This window comes from Panthera onca, chromosome B4 (assembly GCF_046562875.1).
Source record: "Panthera onca isolate mPanOnc1 chromosome B4, mPanOnc1 haplotype 2, whole genome shotgun sequence".
In the NCBI taxonomy this organism is placed as follows: Eukaryota; Metazoa; Chordata; class Mammalia; order Carnivora; family Felidae; genus Panthera; species Panthera onca.
The window spans coordinates 37,817,484-37,833,903 of record NC_138345.1 but is presented as its reverse complement, the minus strand read 5'-3'; the positions used below and the strand labels follow the sequence as shown (position 1 = coordinate 37,833,903).

The 16,420-nt window shown below is 52.8% G+C and overlaps 1 protein-coding gene across 10 annotated transcripts in view; it reads right to left on the bottom strand.

The window, feature by feature from the left end:
* Window positions 1–5,352: 5,352 nt before the first annotated feature.
* The window catches only part of TEAD4 (TEA domain transcription factor 4), a 70,477-nt gene continuing 59,409 nt past the window's right edge, over window positions 5,353–16,420 (bottom strand). For 9 of the 10 annotated variants that reach the window (XM_078450170.2, XM_060658687.3, XM_078450169.2 and 6 more), the window contains 3 exons: window positions 11,987–12,127; window positions 10,816–10,968; window positions 5,353–10,694 (listed from right to left, as the gene is read on the bottom strand). In XM_078450170.2, the coding sequence (XP_078306296.1) occupies window positions 10,581–10,694; window positions 10,816–10,968; window positions 11,987–12,127 (408 nt within the window). In that variant the 3' untranslated portion in view covers window positions 5,353–10,580. The remainder of the gene's footprint in view (window positions 10,695–10,815; window positions 10,969–11,986; window positions 12,128–16,420) is intronic. The other variant, XR_009617508.3, reaches the window with a different exon arrangement.

The window sequence follows — 16,420 nt, the reverse complement described above, 5'->3', positions numbered from 1 at the left end:
GAGCCCAGGCCAGAGGGTGAGCCCTCCTCGCCCCAGGCCAGGGGAGGACACTGAGTCGGAGGTGGACAGAGCAGAGGGCAAAAAGAAAAAACCCTGAGGCCCCAAAAGCTGCAAGGAGAATGTGAGGAGTTGCCAAACTCCAGAGAGCAGAAGCAGATATCAAAGGCAGGGACTACAGCCAGGAACCCAAGGTCCAGGGAGATGAAGGGCCGGAGCAAGTGGGCCGCTTGGAAGTGGGGCGGGTCGAGGCCTTTCCCTGGGGCAGGCATGTGAGGCTTGCTTTAATGTGCCTCCAGGAGCGGGGCCTCCAGGGTGGGTCAGTCAAGATTAAAGAGGGACGTGGGTGGGATGGACAGAATGCTATTTCCCCGAGGCCTCTTGGTTTTCTAGGGCCAAAGCTGGGGGAGCAGCATGTGACCTTAGAAGTCACAAAGCCGACTTCCAATCCCAGCTTCTACTTCCCGACTGCATAACCTTGAGCAACTTACTTAAAAGTAATCCCACCTTGCTGGTAGGAAGGTGCAAACCCTTAATCAGCTTAAAATCTGTGTATCCCCAGCAATCCCCAGATTGGTGGGGATTTACAGAAAGAAATTGGAAAGAAGTCAGCAAAGAAGTTACTGAAGAGGAAAAGCAGAAGGAGAGATTCATGCCAAACTTCAAAAGCTCCCAGATTGGCCTCTGAGGAAGGGAGACTGCAAAGAGAAGCAGATCCCTTTGATACCAAGAAAACATTTATATGGTCACAGGACACTCAGCAGACTTGGTCTGAACATCTGATTGCTACCTGATTACTTCCAAAATGGGATTGCTAGCATGCCACTGGCAGCCACACTTCCCCCCGGTGTTGATGCCTGTCTCATTTTTACCTCCTTTGTTCTCCACAGTCTCCTGTCCTCCACATCACCTTTCTAGAAATACAAGCATTTTCCTGAAAAGGCGACAAAGCTCTGATGCTCCACCAAATGACACCTTCTCCTGGCGACATGTTCTCAGGGACCTCTGGGACCAGCTTCCAATTATCCCCCCAGAATTGGGCAAACTCTGGGCCAGAACCTCCTGCACGTTCGTAACCTGCTCTCCACCTACGTTCATGAGCGCTGGGCAAGGAGTCAGATGACCCGGGTTAAAGTATAAGAGCTACAACCTAGTAACCTTGACTTAGTGGCTTCTCTGAGCTTCCGTTTCTTCATCTATAAAAAAAGAAGTCTACAGAATCACAATGGAGCTGCAAACGTTGAGGAAGGCAGCATGTTTGAAAGTGCTTTGTAAACTGAAAAGTGCTATAGTCAGGGTGTTGTTGTTGTCACAGCCATTCATGCTTCAACCACTATGCCTCTATGTTTGTTGCCAAATCCAACGATACATCGGTTAGAATTAAGTTTGGCTGCTAATTGCAAACACACACACACACACACAGTAAAAGTGATTTAAGGGGGATAGTTTATTTCTCTCTCATATGAAATCTGTCCAGGGCTGTTATGGTGCTCCATGGTATCAAAGACCCAAGATCCTTTTATCTTGTTGCCTTACCATAGGTAACTTCCATTCCTCAGATCATCTCATGGTCCAAAATGGCTGCAGGAAATCCAGCCATTACAAGACAATCCAGTCAACTGAAAAGAAGAGATAAGAAGAGCATGCCTCCTCCCTTTTAGGACACTTCTGGGAGGTGTAGTTCTCCTTACCTCCACTGGCCAGCCTAGACACATGGCCACATCTAGCTGCAAGAGAGACTAGAAAATACGGTACTTATTCTGAGTGACCAAGGGCCCAGCTATAACTCAGGAAGAAGGGGAAGCTAGGGAGTCTCTACCACAAATGGTCATTTCTCTATCTTCATCCTAATCTACTTGCCAGTAGCATTTCAGCACTCCCCACAGAAACTCTTTCTTTCCTTCCCTACTGAGAAAACCATGCCCTCCTGGTTTTCCTCCTCCTCTCTTCTCAGTCCTGGGGACGCCCCTTCCTTCTCCATCCACACGGTCCTTCTAGGTAATCTCATCTAGTCTCAAGGACCTAAATGCCAGTCCAGGTGCCAGGAAATCCTAAATCCTGCCATGGCCTCTCCCCTTAATTCCAGAATCATATATGTGGCTGCTACTTGCCATCTCCACTTGGACGTCTAATAAATGTCTCAACCTCAACTCTTCATCTCCAACCACAGACTTACTCCTCCCCAAGTCTCTCCTGTCACATAAATGGCACCAGTGACTTAAGCCAGGAAATTTGGAGTTGATTGTAATTCCACTTTTCCCGTCCTGCCCACACCCCTGCCATTAGGAAGTCATAGTGACTATCTTCAAAACATCTCAAGGTCCACTTTCTTTGATGTGCGCCACCATACTCTATCCTCTCCTCCAAAGTACCACCAAGTCACCCCTGGATCTCCACAGCAATCTCCTAACTGGGTCTCCTTGCGTTCCCTCCTGCCTCCCATCACCTATCTTCACACAACAGAGTGATATTTTGAATAAGTCAATTGGGACAAAGGTGGTGATTCCACACCTGCATCTACTTTGTTCCCTGCATAAACGTCTAAGACGACCATGAACGTATTTTTTTTAAGCTGTATATCCTAAAGGACAAAGAGTACAGGAGAGGAGAGGACAGTAACAAAAATTCGGAAGCTGGAACACGGAAGGGCCAGCACGAACTGATTTAGCAAACCGAAGAAAGCTGAATCGTAGCCCAGAGAAAGCTAGCGAGGGGCATGATTTACAACCACCAAACTGCCCCAAAGTCCACACGTGATGGCACCAGCTTTCTCTGGAAGTGGAGGTTAGGAGAGGAGGGCTCAGGGTCAGTTCAAGAAGAGACAGAGCCCCCAGATCTTCTCCTCGGCTCCAGCCGCGGGACCGCCGCTCCGCAACCAGGCAGGGGCCGGGAGAGGGTGACGTGGAGGGGCTCTGGGGTGGGACACGAGGTCCGGCAGCAGAAAACAGGGATTGATGAACGAGTCCATACTGAGCCGTCCCAGCACTTTTCTCCCACTGGGTCCCCATACCGCTGCTGGCCAGACGGTCCTCCCCAGCAAGAAACTGTTGGAACCCTTACCATGGAGTCGGGCCGGAGGAGGAAGAAATACCCTAGAGAAACCCACTTCCTCACACAAGAGCTGCCAGAGGGCACAGAGCGCAGCCCCGCCGGGACACGCGCCCTCCGGTGGGCTCCCGGAGCCGCTCGGAAGTACAGCCAGCCAGCCGGGGGTCACCGGCCCGTGGGGAAAGTCTCGAACGCGGACATCAAACACCGAAACACACCAAGAGAAACACTACCGGGAAGACGCGCGTCAGGCGGGGAGAGGAGCCACACCCCTGACCCCTGCGGCGCTCGGTGGGGGGGGGGGGGGGGGGGGGGAACCGGTGAAGACCAGGCCCCCACACAACCGGGCAGGGAGGTGCTCCAGCGCGCATGCGCTCCCTCCCCCTCCCCCCGCTGCACACGCCCCCTTCCTTCCCGCCTCAGCACCCTCGAGGTCGGGGTCTTCCCAGGTCCTCGTGTGTGTGTGTGTGTGTGTGTGTGTGTGTGTGTGTGTGTGTGTGTGTGTCTGACTCCCACTGTCGCCCCAGAAGCCTAGCGCAGGAGGAGCAGGCTTTTCTGGAAAGGGCCAGATAGTATTTGGGCATCGCGAGCCGTGTACAGTCTCTGCGCCCCCCTCCTCCGCTCTAGGCGGTAGCGTGAGCCGCCTCGGACAGAGGCTGTGGCTGTGTCCCAACCAAATCCTGCTCGCACGCCGAACCTTGAATTGTGCAGATCATTCTCATGGGTCACGAATGTTGTTCCCCTTTTGATTTTCTTTCAACCATTTGAAACTGTAAAAACCATTCTTAGCTCCCCAGCTATCCAAAACCAGGCAACCGGCCAGATACATCCAGACCGGTTCTAGTACATCATCCCGTTTTCTGGTCCTGAAAGCACTGACCACTTCCTGCCATTTTCTCGTTTATTTGCTTCTCCGTGTTCCCTGTTTCTTCTCCGCGCCCCCCCCCCCCCCAGCCAAGATGGAAATTCCGTGAGAGCGCTGCCCCTCCCCCCTCCCCTGCATTCTGCCTGGCGCCCTCGGCACCTAGGAAAGGGCCTGGCGCACCGCGTGTGCTCAAACGTGCCTGTCGCGGGCCAGGGTGACCATGGCGCCACACTGGGACCAGGCGAGAGGACACGTCCCAGGGACGGACGACGCTGCCCCGGCCCTGCCCTTCCCTCTCCCCCTTCTCTCGCTTCCTGCTCCTGTTCCCCTTCCTTCCTTTCCTCTGGCCCAAGCTGCAAGCCCGTGTGTGAGGCCCAGGGCGACCCACAAACCTGGGAGCAAAGAACCGCTCTGCCTGTCCTCCGAGCCACCAGACCAAAGGACGGGAGAGCAGCGCCCAGACGCGGGGGCAGCCCACGGATCCAGAGGCTGACCAGCAGGCCCTGCCAGTGAGGCGAGACCGCCCGCTTACCACCAAGAGGGCTTCAGAATGACCCCCATGAGGAATGGCTGCACAAGCCCGCCAACTTTCAGCATGATGTAATGGGGCTCATGGTGACACAGAAGGAGCCATCTTGCACTAGTGTCCAGAGAAGAGGATTTCTTGGGAGAAGCCAGGTCCCCAAAGTGGAGACGGGGCACCAGACTCTCACATTGGTGTACACGTTCCTCGAGGCTCGCCCAACTCCCTGCTTGAACGTATGCACAAACCACCGTGTGCAAGTGGCCTGGTTTCCCGCCGAGGAAAGCATGCGCGACTAGCAGACAAGTAGTCCCATGACCTGGGCGTGGTGCTGCTCCATGTGAACCAATGAAGTGGCACTCGACCTATCAGTCACGCTGTTTCGATTTCGGTCAGCAAGCCGGTCCTGTGGGTCTGCGCACTCTCGGGTCAAGGGCTAAAATCACGTTCCTAACATGCCAAGCCAGGAACCACAGCCAGCCAGCCCCTGCCTGAAGCTCTCATTTTGACCACTCTTCAAATCCTGTGGTTTTTGTGTCCTTTTGTTGTTTATTAAGCACCTAACACTCTGCTTCTAAAACTGCAGTGCTCACAGAACCTGGCGCCAGAACCTCCTCACTTAGGCGTTGGTGAGGCATTTATGAAACGCGGCTGGCAGCCAAGGCTCTTGTGCTTTGCTAGCCCAACGGCACAGGCTTGAACTTTACCCCGTTTGCAGGCACCCCTAAGGGCTTTCTATTCTCTTGGGAGGGACTGGGCTGGCTGGAGGCGGCTCACGTGGGCTCTGAATTCCTGCTTCCACTGACACGGTTCAGTTTGTGCTGCCTCTGTGGCCCCAACCTGCTGCTGCTGTTTTGGGGCTCTATTCACAGATGGGACTCTCTCAATTCCATAAAAAGAAATCACTCGCACAAAGGCCTTTGTGTATGTAGCAGACTTTACTGAAGATTTGGGGACACAAAGGGGGGTTACATAGCAAAAATACAAAAAAAAAAAAAAAAAAAAAAAAGAAAACCCTTAAAGTTGAATATTAGACATCCATGAGCTTAAAAATAAAAAGACCTTTAGCCATTTCCACCCATTGGGCTCCAGCCTTCTGCAAAGGGGCCGGACCACCTCCCCCATCCTCTCTTGGGAAGTAAATCTAAATTCTGGACAGTCTCTTAGCCCACCATTTGTTCTGTGCTCCCTTTCGAGACCCTTCCTTGGGGTCTCCTTCCCCTCATGGGCCACAAAGTTATTTTCCTCATTTAAGAACACTTCCTTGACCATTTCTGAGGCCTGAGGATGAAACTCTAAGCATTGTGTCTGTGCTGGACAGTTCCCACTAAACTAAGAGCCCCTGGCCTCCTTATGGACTCTGGGAGAAATTAGAGCAGAGCTTTTCTCCCCCCTAAACGCACGCGCGTGCGCTTTCCTGGTGGGAAGAACAGTCAGTGCAGGCTTTAATATACCTAAGTTATGACCACTCACTGAGTGCTCGCGTGAGCTAGGCACAGTGCTACTCCTTCACATATACTCTGTCACCTTTCTGCTGATAGCAACCTAAAGTCAGAGCCATTTTCTTCCCATTTCACAAATAGGGTTATGAAGGCTCTGAGAGGGTAAGCTGTTTGCCCAAGATCACATAACTTAGAAGCAGTCAATTTGGCCCTCCAGCAACCTGGCTCTAGGGTTTTAGTTCTTAAGAACAACTTACATAGAGATTGAACTCTTTGGGGAAAAGCTCTTTGTTTTCATTTTTGGAGCGGACATAACAGACAATGTAAGAGTCAAACACAGTGGTCACTGGGCATAACTGCCCCTGGGGTAAAACACACCACTGCTCTTTCACACATTCCCCCTCTGTGCAGACTCAGCCCAGGTGAGCTGGGAGCCCTGCACCAGGCCCAATGCTGCAGACTGTCAGGAGCTCCCTGCTGCCCCCACCCCTGCTTATATGAAATGCCTGCCCTCCTACTTCCAGCCCGTTCTCACCCTGCCCACTGTCCTCTGAAGCCTACAGCTGGTTAGAGGGCACAAGTGATGGATTAAGCACAAACAGTCTATGAGCAGCCTGATACAGCCGCCACTGATCCTTACTCCACTGGCTTTAGTCCCAAAAGGGCAGAGTTGGTATCCACACGCACATGCATGCACATGCACCCTAAGGTCCTTCTGTGTGAGTTTCTCTCATTAGGAAGATCATCTCACTCTATGGAAGTTCACTGGGGGCCCCTGAGGCAATCTGCTCAGTCACTGTCAGACGCCAGGAGACAGGAGGTCTGTTTCCACTTCCCTATCTCAGTGACGCTCCCTGCTACCTCTAGATGTGTTGAGAGGGCAAAGGGGTCCAGAGGGCTCAGAGCCCTCACTCACCTCCCAGGCCCCAATGGCAAGGATCACATTGCCTTGTATGTGTGCACTCCTTCAGCACATGCTTACTGAGCACCTGCTATGTTCCAGATGTGGTGTTTGGTTTACAGAAAGCAACAGACCAAGGAAGCTACAGTCTCCACCCACAGAAGCTGAGTCTAAGAGGAAAGACAGACTCAGAAGCAGACAATTACATGTGCTTCTCTGTGGTCCACAGCAGCTCCACCATTTATTTCTAAAAAAAAAAGGCAAAGATTAAAGACCAAAAATATTTACTGCTTGTTTCAAACACTTCCAGGATCTCCCTTCACAAGGAGTAAAACCCAAAGACCTTGCCAAGCAAGGGGGTGTTGGGCTGCGGAGGAAGTTGGATTGCCTGGCCCCCACCCTGGCCCCCACCCCAGTCTGGGCGGCTGGCCCGACCAGGATCTAGCCCCTGCTGCCTCCGTACCTTAGCCTGTGCAGCTCTTGCTCTCTGTACCTGGCACACACCTCCTCTCTGCACCTGCCCTGCACCCAAACCTCCCTGCCTCTACTCAGAATGCCTTCCCTCACCTTCCCCGGGCGGGAGAGGCTTTCCCAGTGACTCTCAGCACCCCTCACTGCCGTGAAAGCACTTGCCATGGTCTGCACATCCTGTTATGTGCTTTGTTTCCCTCCTCAATGAAATGTAAGCTCCCCAGGGACCGCATCTGTCTTGGTCAGTGATATGTTCCCAGTGCCTGGCACAGAGCAGAAATTAAGTAAATATTTGCTAACTGAATGAAAAAAATGCATTAATACTCTAAGCAAGTTAGTTTACTTCTCTGTGCCCCTTTCCTCATCTTTCAAAGGGGGACAGCACAATACCCACTGGGTGAGGATTAGAAGAGGTGACAGGGTGCCTATGTTCTGGTACCATGTCACAGGTGTCCAAGGGGTCAGGAATAGAAGGCTTCTGCCGCATAAGGGCAGGTGTGGCTAACCCTTCTGCATGAGAAGGGGTGAGTGCACACCAGCTCCTGAAGAATGTAACAGTTCTCCAGTGGGAGAAGGGCAGGGCACAACTGGCCAGGGGAACATTTGGTGCCAAGGCCGAAAGGCAAGGAAGGGCACCCACCTCGGGCCGCAGGGCAGTCAGTGTCAGAGATGCCTAGCAGGAGAGGCGGGCCAGGCCAGGGCTCCCACTTGCCCGCATGGCCGCAGTCTGCACTGCACCAGGGGAAAGGCACCTACGTCTGCATTCCTGTGGCTGACTGGCCTGGAACTTACGGCTGTAAGTACATGACTTTCCATTAAGCTACTGAGGTCAGGTCATAAAGAAAAGGGAAAATGCACAGCCAACACTTGGCCCCCACACCTGCACTGACTCCTTTCCACCCATAACACAAAAGATCATCTCCTTGACTCGTGCATTTGTGCCACGGCCAAGAGGCTGCTCACACATCCTTCCTGCATATTTACCTAGAGGTTCACAGTCAAGCTAGAAGTATAGGCATAAGGTGCCCCTTATCCAAATAGCCTGAGGGGAAAGATGCGGGGAGAGGGCAAGGCTTGTGACAGTGACTAGGGGTGGGGTGGGACAGGCTCACGCAAACCCGCCCACGGACACGTGAGCACACGTGGTCTGCTCAGACACTCCCGGACCCCAGGCCCCACCTCCACATCACATCTTTTGATGCGAGCCGGCCCCGCATAGAGTGGTTATGTAACTTGGCACGAGGTCTAGCAGCCGTCCAGAGGCGTCTGCTTAAAGTTGCTTCTTGATGAGAAGTGGCAGTCCTGGCCTGTGAGGTAGAAAACTGGATAGCCAGCTTCTTTTCCCCATCTGGAGCACTGGCCAGCCCTCATCCTATCTGCTGATCTAAACATTGCTTATCTAAACCCTTTAAGGGGCAGCCCCTCTCAATCGCAACCTCTTCCCTGGATCTTCCACACCCCGCTCTCTACCATCTCTGAACTCCAGTTTCTGTGAGGACCAGCCAACCCCACTTAAGAGTTATCCAATCTGGCTTTTTAGATTGCGAGCTCCTGCTATGAATAATAATGTATATTTATCAAACATACTTATGTGCTCGGCACTATGCTAGGCACTCTACGTATACGAGGTAGGTACTCTTATTATACCCATTTTACAGATGGGGAAACTGAGGCATAGTGACATTAAGTAACTTGCCCCCCAAGGTCACATAGCTAGTCAGTGGCTGAGTGCCAGGATTCCAATCCTAGCTGTTTGACTCGAGCCCTTGATCCTAACCACCATAACACCTCCTAAATGCTATTTTACTCACTTTTGTATTCCCATAATATATCTCCCTGAGTGCTGGACACAAAGTAAACACTGGTAGGTTGAATCTTCTTCCCCTTCTGCTCCAGGTTGCTGGAATTGTGGTTCCTGCTGTGGATGATAACAGAGGGCCACTAGATGGCAGCAAAGAGCCAGGCCCAGGCCCCGGCCCCCCTGAAGGAAGGGAGGGATAAACTAATTAACAACACTTAATTAGTGCATCTTGCACCAGGCACTTTTATAGACATTAGCTCTCTTTCTCACTAAGGCCTTCTAAGGTAGGTACTATTGCCTTCCCTTTTAGAGAGAGCAAAGGACACTAAGGCTCAGACAGGTAGAGAAATTTGCCCAAGGTCAGACAGCTAAAAAATACCAGGACTGAAGCCAGGACCACCAAAACCCTAAGCCCATGCACTTCTCAAAAGAGATGAACCAGGGAACCCTTCACTGGTTCCCTCAAGGCCCAGAGAGGGTTTCACCCCCCTCCTCCACCCACAGGGAGTACAGAAACTACTACTGTCTGGGGAGGGAGTGGATAGTCTGGACTGACTCCGAGGCAGTCACCACCCAGCAGGCACCCCGGCTGGGGGTGGAGGGGAGCCCAGGGAGGACTCACAGATCATCAGAACTGTGTGGTCTCAGAGACTACTGGTGCACTGCAGACCTCTGACCCATTTTCTTGGCCTTCACCCCCCACAAAGGATGCTGTGTGATACCAGCCTCACCACCTAAACTCTGCAGGCTGGCTTCCATGCCACCCCTCTCACCCTCCCTGTCTCAAGCTCCTATGATCTGCGACAGCTACTCCGAAGCAGCCAGCATGACCATGGAATCTATGCCCACTGGGGATGGACGGATAGAAACTATCTAGAGAGCTCTGGCTGTGTCCCCTTCCAACCTTTCCAACAACTGTCACCTCCACACCCCAAATCCAGCCCCCGGGCTGGACCAAGCCTCCCTGCTAACTGTGCTGGGGAAGGGGCAACAGAGGTGGCCAGGGCCGTGCACAAGTCCCACACGTGCACACATGGATATGCACAGAACCCACAAGCCTATCCTCAGGCCTCCCAGGGTGGCCAGCAGCACAGTGCAGGGCTCGATGACAGCAGAGGAGGAACAGAGAACCCGCGAGCCTATCCTCAGGCCTCCCAGGGTGGCCAGCAGCACAGTGCAGGACTCGATAGCAGCAGAGGAGCCATCCTATCTTGAGCTTCAGCATCTGGCGACGTTCCTGGCTGAGTCCACTGGGGATTTCGGGAACTGCTTCTGGCCTGCTTCCCAGTCGGTTCCCCTTCTCCCACAGTCCCTCCCGAGGCTCATACAGCCAGATCAGGTCCTCTGAAAATACACACCATCTTGGGTTTATTTGGGATTGGGCATTGCAGGTTCAGGCACAGTTTGTTCCTGGATAGGAAGAGTCATGACCTCTCAGCTCTCCTGGCACTTCAGGGGCCGCCCCCACAGATCCCCTCCCCATGTCCCTGCACACACGATGTCACTTCCCCCCTCCCTGCTCCCTGAGTCTCTTATTCTTTCACCAGCCGGTAGATATGGTGCTGAGCCCCGTGCTCGCTGGCTGACACCTCAAAGACATAAGCAACGCACAGCAAGGTCTCCTGCGTGTCTCTGTTGGTGACCACCTGCAAGTGATGAAAAAGATGAAAAAGGTGAGCCCCAAACAAGGGCATGCCAATTGCTCTACCTACCAATCCGCTCCCACCCCACACGTGCGGGGCCCCTGTCCCCTCCACACACACACACCTGCAGGATGGTGAAGTTCTCCAGCACGCTGTTCATCATGTATTTCTCGGGCAGGTGCTTCAGCTTATGGATGAAATTGATCATGTACTCGCAGAGTGGGGACCGATGAATGCGGTATGAGTAGTGGCCATTCTCATAGCGGGCATACTCGGTCTGCAGGACCCAGGGAGCAGCGGAGGCTTAGAATCTCTTTGGACCACCTCCAGCCCAGGCCCAACTCCACAGGGAAGCTCCATGACCCACTCACTCTCAAGTAGGAAGAAAAGGCAGGAGGCCTGGAGGCCCTTGAGAACAGAGCCCCCCTCCTCCCTCAGTGATAGGCAGGCCAGGTACGGGAGGAAGGAGCATTGAGTGTAGCGGCACTAGGCGAGATGGGACAGAGCGATGACTCAGTCCTGACTCCACACTAACACACGCTAACGTGCACAAATGACAGCATGTAAACAGGTGACACCCGAACCGTATTGCTGGGCTGCATCAATGTCAATTTTCTGGTGGCCAATATTATGCTCTAGTTATGCAAGATGTTGCCCGATTAAGGGTACATGGGGTTACAATTGCATTACGTGTGGAACCATAATTATCTTAAAATAAAATTTTATTTAAAAATAACTGGAAGAGGGGCGCCTGGGTGGCTCGGTCGGTTAAGCGTCCGACTTCGGCTCAGGTCATGATCTCACGGTCCGTGGGTTTGAGCCCCGCGTCAGGCTCTGTGCTGACAGCTCAGAGCCTGGAGCCTGTTTCAGATTCTGTGTCTCCCTCTCTCTGTGACCCTCCCCCATTCATGCTCTGTCTCTCTCTGTCTCAAAAATAAATAAACGTTAAAAAAAAAATTAAAAAAAAAAATAACTGGAAGAGCATCTTATAAACTACTATTGCTGTGGAGTGGGGTTCAGGCACTGGTGTGTTTCCAAAGTCCCCAGATGACCGAAGGTGCAGCCAGGGCTGACAAGCCTTGGGATGGGGGGCACTGTCTCTTCCCTGGTGCCAGCCCGGCGTCTGTGTTTGACATGAGGTGGGTTGCCAATAGGTAACAGACTTATTTATGAGGGGAAGAGCTCACTGACTCACACAAATCTGGGGAAAGAGGTGGGGTGGGGGGGACAGGGATGAAGGCCAACCTGAAGCAGCAAGGGGCCTGGTTTAACAAACATATGGGGAGGGCTCCTACCTCCACTTTCTCTACCACCTGCTTGCCGAAGGAGCAGACCTTGGTGGAGCAAGTGATTATCATGTTCTCCGGACTCTCATATTGGCTGGAGACTCCGTAGAAGGAGCTGCCTTCATCCTCGATGTTGGTGTTGAGGTCTGCCTGGAGGAAGACACAGGGAAGACAAGCAGTGGACAGGTGAGTCAGCAGGGGCTCCACCAGGGGTAGAGTCAGAAAGAAGCCTGGGGCCACAGTCCAGGTTCTAGGGCCAGGGAAGACATCAGGAGGGCCTAAAAAGAACTTGGACAGTAGGATCTTGGAAAGCTTCCACCTTTCTCCATATCCAGGCCTGGTATAAGATCAGGTTGTGTTGTCTAAACAATGGAAAAAGAGAACACTGGCACCTGTGTTAGTTTCAGGCCTCTGCTACCCATTTAGGCACCAACACACCCAGCAGGTGGGGCCCCCAATTTTGTCCTTAGGACTTCAAGTCCTATAGTCTAAGGCTCTGCTCTTGTTAAACTGCAAACATCTGAATCTATATCAGTCATTTCTATTTTAGTATGAATTTATCAGATCCTCTCCAGAGTCCATCCTAATGGTGAAGTAAGCGTGGGAACAGAAAGCCAGAATGGGAGACTGGCAGAGTGGAGAGTGGGAGGGGGTGCTGGTACATGGAGGAGAAGCTGGGACTTGACTATGTCTCATCCTCCAGTCCAGCTGGCCACTGGACCCTGCCAATGCTCTTTTGGAAATGGCTCTGGGGGTTGGCCTCTCACCCATCTCTACAGCATTACTGAGTCTAGCTACCCTTGACCTTCTTACATCTCTGTTTCAGCCTCCAGACTAATCCCAACACCAGTCTTCTTCCCTCTGGTTCATTCTCTAACTTCTCAGAGTTCTCTCCGAAAAACAAGTCTGATTGCATCACCCCATAGTTAAAACCCTCTCACCGAGCCCCTTGCCATCAGAGAACACTGCTCTCACTCTCCAGCCTGGCTTGTGAGCCTCTGGTCCTCTAGATCAGCTTCTTGCTATTCTCCAACACACAGCTTTTCCTCCCCTCCTGAAAGCAGAGCCCGAAGCATCTGCTTGATGTTGGGTTGATTAGAAAAGGTGGAGTAAGATTCCTGATTTCACACACGGATCTCGGCCTCGGTCTGATCAGTGAGGCTCCCTGACCACAGGCCCTGCCCAACACCACACAGCTGACAAGGGATGGGTCCCAGGTCTTCAGGCTCCGACTCCAGTGCTTACCCAAATCTGGCAGAGTTACAGGACAGGAAGGGAGACACTGGATGAGATAATTCAGTGCCTTGGAGACTCTGAGGCAAGAACTGTATTTCAGAAGCCCTGAACCACTTGGGGGTCCCTATCCCCAGAACTTAGGCCCCACATCAAATCATTCCATCCGAACCAGGGGTGCTAACAGAGCCACTTAGGACCCAGAACAAATGCACAGATTTAAAAAGGTTCATTCTGAGGGTGGAGCCTCTCGTCCCGCCTACACACTTATCTGAAATCACTGCCAAGCTGGACTCAGAGTGAGCCCTGCAGATGCAGTAGAAGCTCTAGACCCTTGGTGTCTAGATCCTGACACCAAGGACTCTTCTGCACAAAATAAGGGGATCCCCAGAACCCCAGGAAGCCTCTGGCACCATTTAGAGCCAGGCACAGGCAGTTCTGTTACTGGCCATTAGGGGAAGCTCAGTCATTATTTTTCTCTACTTTGGGGAAAGAAATTTTCCAAGAACAAGAACATTCTCTAGACTGGTGGAGGGCATTGAATGTCTTACGGCACAACAGAAATATTATGTAGCCACAAAAACTGTTGAGAAGGACCTGTATTTACTATTGTGAATTGACTACAACAATTGTTAAGTGAAAAAAAAAAAAGCAGGTTATGGTTATGGAACAGAATGTGGATGTGTTCCTTTTATGATGAGAAAAAGAAAAAAGGGTGTTTTCATGTTGAATAGAATGGCATATGTTTAGTGTAGTCTGTGATGGTTTTAATGAGGCCACTGGGAAGACAGGAAAAAAAGGAATTACGGCTACATTCAAGTCAATGCTCAGCCTCTGAAATAAACAGCAGTGTTGTGAACACCCCCCGTCCCGCCCCCGGGCTGGCCTGTCTCAGTACTCTGTGGTGGGGATGGGGCCCGGCAAGAGAGAGGGCCCAAGTCCTGGCTGGGGTGGACCAGGCCTCGGTGGGTTGCACACTGACGGCAGCTGGGACTGGCCCAAAGCTTTGCAGTTAAGTATAAGGTGAACTGGGCTCAAAATCCAGCTATTTTCCCTGCTAAGTCACATGCTCCTCCTGGGAGACGAAGTTTGCCAGACTTCTTTAAAAAGGAACAGTTTGCTCAAAGTATGCTGCAGCTTTTAGCGCAGGGCAGAAGTGTGAAAAAGAGCTGGCAGGAAGCCCGGCTGCCCGGGAGGGCAGGCACCCGAATACGGGATGATGGGTGCCAGCCAAGTGGCAAGGCCAGGGCATAAGATAGTAGCACTCAGACTATAGCCCCTGCCAGCCTCCTCTTGATTAACGGGTACGTGTGTCCCACCTACCACAGGCCTTACCATGCCCCTACTGGTTTCTCTTAAATCAACTCGTTCCCTAACTCCATGCTAAGTAAGCAATAATACCCATGAAATCAGTCAGGGATTCTATTTTTTCTGATACATATAATAACAACAGCATGACTACTAAAGAAGAAATATTTATTCATATGTCACCTAAAAGAATGCTGTGCACCATGGCTGGGCAGGACTGGTCCAATCCCTCCCTGGTTCTTCCCAGCACACAAAGGTCATGGCTGCCTAGCACCCCTGCAGTGCCCTGGACGTGACATGCCCTTCATCACCTTGTGCTGGTAGGATCTGTTCGGATGGCCGTGGCCCCTTCCAGATGGTAGGCACCCTGCCAGCAAGGACTAAGCTCTCCCAGGGTTTGGACCATACCTGGTGTGAGGTGTGCCTGTAACAAAGGCCACGTGTGGCTGTTCAACCTCTCACCTTTCGGTGGCACTGAGCGGGGAGAGAGATGAGCCCCACACCTCCCACCCCACCCCACCCCTGCCAACCTCCCCCTGCAACCTCCGCACCCTCCTCTGTCCCAGGTCTTGGTCAGAGCCCTCCACTCACCTGGCCCTTCCATCTCTCGGTCACCCACTTTATCCTGCTCCCCGCCCCCAGCACAGCCAAGGGGGTTGGGGCTCAGAGAGGCTGAGACATTGTCTCTGCTGTCAAGGAATTTGGAACTCGTAGGACAGCAAGTAGGATAAATGCGATGGTGTTTTGAGTGGTAGAGAGGACAGAGAAAGAGGGAGAGAGCTAAGGAGGTAGTGGGAGAGAGATAAACATCCCGCCAATGACCATCCAAAGTCTGCCCCGGGACCTGCCCTGTGATTATGCTGCACGGATCCTGGAGAGGCAGCCGGGGACACAGACAACCCACTCTCAGCACCCCCTCTAGCCCTCAGTGCCCCATCCTCCTAGTTACTACCCCACCCCCTCCTGCAGCCACACTTCAGGCACTTCCTGTCCACCCTTACATTCCCCCTTACTCTAATAAGCATGGCTTACCTTTCTCAGCCTAAGAGGAAGACTGCCCCCCCTCGCCCTCCTGCCCTCTGAGTGCCCCCATGCTCCCCTCCCTTCACCCTATTCATAGCTGTGATGCGGGTGGGCAGCCCAGGCGGGGCCTGGAACAGGTGTGGGGGATCGGGTGACTGACAGATGAGCCGAGACAGCCGCAGCCCAGGAGTGGGGGCCAGAGGGGCTCAGATTCATTGTCATGTGCTGGTATGTGCCTGAGAGAAATGTCAGGGCCCAAAGGGAGCAGCAGGCTGGGATGCGGACCAGTCTGGGGTACTCGCCTCCCTCCAAGGCCTCAGCTCACCTCTGCCCAACATTTTCAATTTACAGACTGGTGTTAACAACCATCAGTGTCTAAGAGTCCTCTCTCCCCCGCCCCAAGGACAGAGGTGGCCTCAGCTGGTCTCCTGTGTTGTGGGGAAGGAGGGAGGGATTCAGCTTCTCAGTCCCTGCTCTAGACCGTGCATGTCACATCCAACAGAGCACAGCCTCACAACTCAACCCCTCCTGCACCCAGATGCCAGCTCCAGCTGGAAATGATTTGTCCCGGCAGCCATGAGCCTAGGAACTAATACCGCAATCCCATCAAAGAACAGTAACTTTCAACGGGGGGTGGGCTAGGAGGCTGGGTTGGGGGTATTAAAGTCCTCCTCCAAGCAGACCCTGATCAGCTCCCCAGCATGCACAGTCAAGGCCTAGGCTGGACCAGAAGAACACTGCCAGGCTGGAGAAGAAAGGGAGGCTTTGGGGGAGGGGGCTTTGTTTCCTTGTCTGCTCAGCTCTCCTAACTGTGTGTGGTTGGTCTCACAGCAGCTCACAGCAGGGGAGGGAGCGGCGAGGCAAGTGGGCAGGAGAAGA